The 7,363-nt window shown below is 31.8% G+C and overlaps 1 protein-coding gene across 6 annotated transcripts in view; it reads right to left on the bottom strand.

The window, feature by feature from the left end:
- Positions 1-7,363, bottom strand: part of LOC106876426 (uncharacterized) — a 1,308,965-nt gene that overhangs the window by 30,069 nt on the left and 1,271,533 nt on the right. For 4 of the 6 annotated variants that reach the window (XM_052967877.1, XM_052967879.1, XM_052967882.1 and 1 more), the window contains one exon: positions 3,246-3,290. The exons of the other annotated variants lie outside the window; for them this stretch is intronic. In XM_052967877.1, coding sequence (XP_052823837.1) covers positions 3,246-3,290 — 45 coding nt within the window. The remainder of the gene's footprint in view (positions 1-3,245; positions 3,291-7,363) is intronic. 6 annotated transcript variants of the gene reach the window in all.

Here is a 7,363-nt window from a genome sequence, read left to right as displayed (position 1 = left end):
AAAAAAAAAAAAAAAAAATGAAAGAAAGGATGTGCTCACCAAATTTTGATTTAGAATATTGAATACAATATAAAATAACAATTAGGGACTTGCAAGCCTGTACTTCAGGAAACATATCCATATTTTAGATAGGGTTGAAACCTTACTTCTAAGAGTTTCAACTGAGGTTGAATTTAATTTATAAAATATATATTATTTTATCATAGGCAAATACAACTATATTAGAATTTGACAAATTGGTCATAAAAAGTCAAATACTTTTTTTTTATTGCATTTTTCAGTCAGAATATATATTTCTTATGACAGAAGAGATAAATGGTTGTTATGATGTAGGCATTAATAATTTACATTAAATAAAATAACTACATTTAGAAACCAAATTGCAAACTCAATTCATTTTAGGATCAAAATTGATTCAATCAATTTCCAAAATTGTTAAATTCTTTAAGTAGGAATAAATCACCTGCTGAGCATTGCATCCAAAATAATCTTTCTATTCTCTTTGTTCCAGTGTGTATTGAGTTCACCTAGCCTGACAGATCCTACATTGTCTCACTTATGCACAGACACATGAATATTTACGGTAGCCTGAAATACGCTAAATTTTGACTAGCTGGATGCTCCCTTCAAAAAACATTAACTATTTAACCATAAATTTAATACTTGTTATATTGTGTGAGAGATTAGAGAATCTTCCTTCAGTATAATTTGATGATATTAAAATTTTGGAAAGGGGAAAAAAATCAAAATATGTGAACTACTAAATTTTCTTAAATTATGATATACATTTTTAGGGTCACTGCTATTGCAATGTTACTTTACTATTGAGAAGGGCATAACAGAATCAAGACAAAAAAATACATAAAATGAAAACAAATAGAATTATCTATACCTTTTCCATATATCTATCTATCTATCTATCTATCTATCTATCTATCTATCTATCTATCTATCTCTCTCTCTCTATATATATATATATAAAAGATAATAAGAGTGAAAAAACTACAGAAGGCTTGTGTTACATGGTTAAAGTATATATTTAAATTATGTCAGAAAAATGTTAAAATCTTTTTGGTATATAAACATTGTATTTTGAGAAATAACCGGTTTCGTGTTGTCTTTTCAAATTTCTCTACTTCATTGTAACGTGTTCGTTCCAGTCTGAAAAAGAAGAGTTCTAGATAGGGGGAGGTAATTAGGGATTTCTTGCGGTATAGGGGAGATAATCGAAATCTAGGAGGTGGTAGAATTTGATTAATTTACCATGGTTTTGTTCTATATTTTTTTCCCTTTTTTCTCAGTGGGGTGTTGAATTTTCTTATTTAAATGTGTTAGCAATGGTTAAGTTTGGGTTTGTATTTTTGAATGAAAAAGGTTTCCTTATTTAATCTAATCTGTGTTGGTGTTTTAATGGCACATTGATAAAAAGGAATGTGGTAGCAATTTATAATCTTTCCTTTTTATCAATGTGCCATTAAAACACCAACACAGATTAGATTAAATAAGGAAACCTTTTTCATTCAAAAATACAAACCCAAACTTAACCATTGCTAACACATTTAAATAAGGAAATTCAACACCCCACTGAAAAAAAAAGGAAAAAAATATAGAACAAAACCATGGTAAATTAATCAAATTCTAGCAACTCCTAAATTTCGATTATCTCCCCTATACCGCAAGAAATCCCTAATTACCTCCCCCTATCTAGAACTCTTCTTTTTCAGACTGGAACGAACATGTTACGACACAAGTAGAGAAATTTGAAAAGACAACACGAAACCGGTTATTTCTCAAAATACAATGTTTATATACCAAAAAGATTTTATAACATTTTTCTAACATTTTTCTGACATAATTTAAATATATACTTTAACCATGTAACACAAGCCTTCTGTAGTTTTTTCACTCTTATTATCTTTTATACATCCAACCACGTGCTTTCACATACCAACTTTCTCACACACACATATATATATTTATATATATATATGTATGTATGTATAGGCTTAGTGACTGAACATGCAGTGGCATCAGATGGACTAACTGAAACAAACCCTCACAAAGAATTACACAACTAAGTATTGAAGAGTTTTAAATTATTTATTTGTGAGAATGTGATTAAAGATTTGAAATGAATGGTGTTTTAATGATGTAGCAAATATATCTGTGTTGCTTAATGATGTGTTTTATTTAGGTACAATATTGAATCAATTCATAGTTTGTTACTTTTGAGTTGTCTTATTAGTTCTGCTCAAACAACTTATGGCCTGCAGATATTTAAGTGAATAATTTGAAGTAATCATTAAGTTCATTATCAGACGTATCTAAGGATTTGGGCTAGATTTGAATCACACAACATTGGCATCTTATCTGGAGCACAATGTAGAAGTTATGGATTTCAATCAACATAACTTTGTATATTTAGGTGTAAATTAATACACAAATAACTTTAGATTAATAAAATGTGTAAATTACACCAAACCCAAGAGATTTTATGTAAGCTTGAAGTGCTGATTTCCAACAATAATCACATTTCAGACACTTAGATTAAGTAACTGAAAAACCTTTGTACTTGATTATATTGTTTTACTGCTGAATGTAAAACTGAAATGCTTCCTACGGTTGTCTTCAAGTGCTAAGTAAAGATCCTTGAATTAGAGATCAATAAAATTTTTGAATATATTGTATTTTAGTTGGTATTCTGACAAAATGAAATATGTGTATAAATTGTTGGAGAGGTAAAAGAAGTGTGAAACAAAATGAGAAAGAGAGTGACAGAGGGAAAATTAAAGAAATAGAAATAAATTATATCAGAATTTTAAAAAATTGATTATTTATCGAATGCAGAAATACACAATTTAAAGAAAGAAATGCAATCCACAGGACAAAACAATAACAAAACAAGGAAACAATTTTAAGAAATAGACATAAACTAAGTGAGAGAAAGATGAAGAAGAGTAAGAGGGAAGAGAGAGAGAGAGAGAGAGAGAGAGAGAGAGAGAGAGAGTAAAAAGCAAAAGTAGATAGAAAACTAAGATAGAAGAGAGAAAGAAAGAGAATAGAAGGAAGATAGAAAAACGTTTGTAATGAGAAGGAAAGAAGCTGTAAAAAAAAACAAAAATAAAGATAGAAAAGATGAAAGTAAGAGACAAAGAAGAGAGTAAGAGATACAGAGAGAAGTGGGGGGGAGTAAAGAAGAGGGAGACAGAGACAGAGAACTGATAGCATATGATTGTATTACTCACTCTTAGTGTCAGGGATACTAGTGGCAGTAGTAGAAACCGCTATCCCTGGGGGTGGAGAAATAATGGATTCAGCGGTGAGTGTAGAAACTAGCAGCATTGAGTGCCAGCTAGTAATAGGACCATGTCAAATACACCAGTAAATATATACCAACGAGATTGCATGGGATGCCAAATTTTTATCAGGATGCTGCCCTTAATAAGTGTTACGAACGTTGTCCCCAGATTATAATTTTCAATACTAATAATTATTATATTTTGTGTTGTCTTACCATACAACAGTTTTTTTATTTAACATTTTCCTCTTCATATTGGGGTTAAAAGTCACATCCTTTTAGCTACCACAAAGCAAATGTGTTTGAGAATATGCATGTGTGTGCGTATACATATATATATATATATATATATATACATATATAAATATATAATGTATATATGTAATCTATATATACATATATATATATATATATATATATATATATATATATATATATATATATATATATATATATATATATATATATATATAGATTACATATATATATATATATATGACACACACACACAAGCTCATATATATAATTCATACATACATGAGCTCACAGAAAGGTTAAGTGCTGTTGTATATGGTGGGTGTTATAGAACACATAGGAAGCTAACAGGAAGTGGCTGGGCAGTCCACTATTACTCAGCACCAGAAAATATTTTTTCTTTCCAGGGACCAGAGGACCATCTGACCTAAAGCCAACCTAACTCTTTCAATGATCCTAACAATATATCTTATGTATTAAATGACTACATAGCTACTAAGTAAGGTAGTGTTTAAATGTTAATATAATGTACTACTTGTGGTATCAAGCCAATAGTGCTGAAAGACAAGATTAATCCAGGATAGAGCTGAAAAAAAGAATGCCAAGACATATGACGATACCATATATGATACTTGACCAAAATTGCTATTAATAGACCTTTCCTTAATTAACTATTGATCCATTGTTGTATTGTAAACAAATTAATACTTTGCTGCAGAACCATGTTATTAGTTATACCACAATGACATCAAAAGTTTTAATATTGAACTATGTCTTATAACTTATCTACATACCTATTTGAACATATGTGTGTGCTTACATAAACACAACCCCCTCCTATGTGTAGAGACAGACAAACAGACAGACAGAGAAAGAGAGATATGTGTATTATATGCAAGTATTATAAGTATATGTATACAACACCAAATGTTTTAAGGTTACTTTCATTGATAAAGCATGTACTTTTGACAGTCTAAACATTTACATCACGGTTCCATTTCTGCAACACAGTTTTATGGCCAGATGTTCTTCCTGTCATCAATCCTTACAGTCAACTCTTATAATAGACACAGTTATGGCGTACTGATTGCAAAGATTGGATAAAACTAGTATTATATGTATATTACACATTTGTTCATTTTATGTCTATTTTTCCATTTTGGCATGAATTGGATGGATATTTATTTTGGACAGCATTTCACAATCAGATGCTCAGCCTATTGTCAATCCTTACATGCTTTTCAAGTAAGGGATATTTTTTGTTTCACTGAACTTCAAGAGGAAAAAAACTACAGGACATATAGTTTACAGATGCTGTCTCATGCAGAGGAGCAAAACGAAAATATATATATATATACATATATCAGGAGAGAGAGAAATAGAGAGAGAGAGAGATGAGAGACAGACAGACAGAGAGAGAAACTTAAACCCCAACTCCTTCATCCGAGGCAGGTAACTCTAATGTAGGAAGTCAGTAATTAGTATGACCTTTGTCAAGCAGGTATCAGGTATGTAAGTAAAAAAAAAAAAAAGGGCAGATAAACAAAAGTAGGCACAAGGAATGTATTTACATGGAATGTTGCATTTTCAAAGAAATAAATGTATGATGTAATCAACTTTTATCTTTGCAGCTATTTTGGATAAAGAATGACAGGTGACATAACCATGTATAGTATGTTATAAGGTCCAATAATAATGTATGTGTATGGATTAACACAACATTTTAGAGATTTGTGATGCGAAATCGTTATCTGCATCAGAAGGTTCTGGCAAATATTTGAATATTAATGAAAGCTGAAGTTGTTATATATCATATCATAACACTTTCTGCACTGCCAGTCATTACACTCACTCCCCTGAGCTATTTTCCATTGACACCCCTTGCTCATTCTTACCATCAACCTCACCTGCCTCCCTCATTATTATTGTTCATCTTCTTTCTTATTTTCCTCAAACCACTTCCACTACTATTTTTCCATCACTAGCATTGCTGTTCAAACAGTTATCATGCTATCTGTCTTTCACACTGAATGAGAGACTGTTAATATTTCTGTGAATTATGGCTCCTGTGCTTCTCCCAAATACAAAAACTATTTTTTCTGTTAACTTTCCTGTGATTCCACTATACCTGTTGTTTGTCCATAGCTTGCTCTGCATACACAGTATGGAATTCCTGCCTACACCTCTCCTACATATTGAGCAGAGCCATTTACCTGATGGGAGTAGAGTCCTGTTTGTTTTCTTGCTTACTGAAACTTTAATCTTTGCAAAGTTAACTTAAAAATACTTTGACTCCAGGTTTTACTTTCATAGCTGGAATTTTCTTTTCTAATTCTTCAACAGAATCTGCTATAAGAACAAGATTATTAGCATAAAGTAGTTCTCAAGGACAATCAGTCTTATAATCTTCTGTCATGGTGAGGACTGATCTCAGGATGTTGGGCCTCATGGAGGCATTCACACAAATATTTTATTCAGGTACTAACAACAGTTCCCCAACTATCCTCTCATTCCTCCTTTCAAATCCATAAATTTAGAATCACTACGATCAATGTTGGCACAATGAAAGGTAAGACTGGTGAGATTATTGAAATGCAAGCAAAGTTGCATGTTGACATTTGCTATGTGCAAGAGAGATGATGAGTGGAAACCTCAGCTAGATTCATTATAAGCTAGGAATAGTCTTTTGGGTAGGTAGCAGCAATGGGGTGGGATTGTAGGCGTATTTTTGGCAGAGAAATGGATAGATAAATAATAATTGAGACAGTCAGAACATGTGATAGTTAAGCTGAGACAAGCTTTAGATAAATCAATAGTGATGTTTAATTCTGCTTATGCTTACCCTCATCTCACCTATTCCCTGTATCTCACACCCTCATAAACTCTTGCAGTCTCCATCCAACCACACTCCTAATTTCTGTGTCCTTACTCAGACACTTCATCACCACCATTTTCATCTCTTTCCAGCTCCATCTGCTCACACCCACTCTTCTAAAGTTTGAATAACTATGTATTCCACTGCAGCAAGAAATCTGTTCTGCTCTGGCTCTTTCTATCATACTTTAACACCTCATCACCAAGCATAAGACTGTGTTCCTAGGGGTTTGTAGTCTTGTCTGCCGCATGACAACCCTACAAATGTGGTGCCACAAAAAAAAAAAAAGCACTCAGTATATGCTATAAAGTAGTTGGTGTTAGGAAAGGCATAAAGCTGTAGAAACTATGCCAGAAGCAGACAATAAAACATGATGTAGCTCTTGAATTCAACAGACCCTGTCAAACCATTCAACCCATGGCAGTATGGGAATATGGATGTTAAATGATGATGCTAGGTAGTCACAGACTGATGAGTTTACTGTCATCATCATCATCATCATTGTATTACAATGCTTTTCCATCTTAGTATGAATTCAGTATCAGAATGGTAGACATCATGTATGAGTAAAATTATTGAATTATATTGATTTCAGTATGGTGAACTATTTGCTTAATCATTTTGTGATTATGTCTGTAATGATATATACTATCAACGTGTTTCAACTGATTCTAAAAATAATCAAGAACAGGGAAAAATTTAGCTAAGTTCATTTTCACACTGGCTTTGAAATACAACTTAGCAAAAAATTCATACATAAGATTATGACAAAAAAGTTTTAATTTAAAAATGAGCATTTTAAACTATTGTATATCAGAACTACAGGCAAACACAATCGGATTAATATCAAAAGAGTTTATGAATTTGTTTCAGATAAGAAAGGATTGTCCATGGTCCTAGTCAACATGTGATCACACACAATATATATATATATA

The sequence above is a fragment of the Octopus bimaculoides genome, chromosome 5 (assembly GCF_001194135.2).
Source record: "Octopus bimaculoides isolate UCB-OBI-ISO-001 chromosome 5, ASM119413v2, whole genome shotgun sequence".
Classification (NCBI taxonomy): Eukaryota; Metazoa; Mollusca; class Cephalopoda; order Octopoda; family Octopodidae; genus Octopus; species Octopus bimaculoides.
The sequence above is the reverse complement of the archived record's forward strand: the minus strand, read 5'-3'. Positions and strand labels throughout refer to the sequence as shown.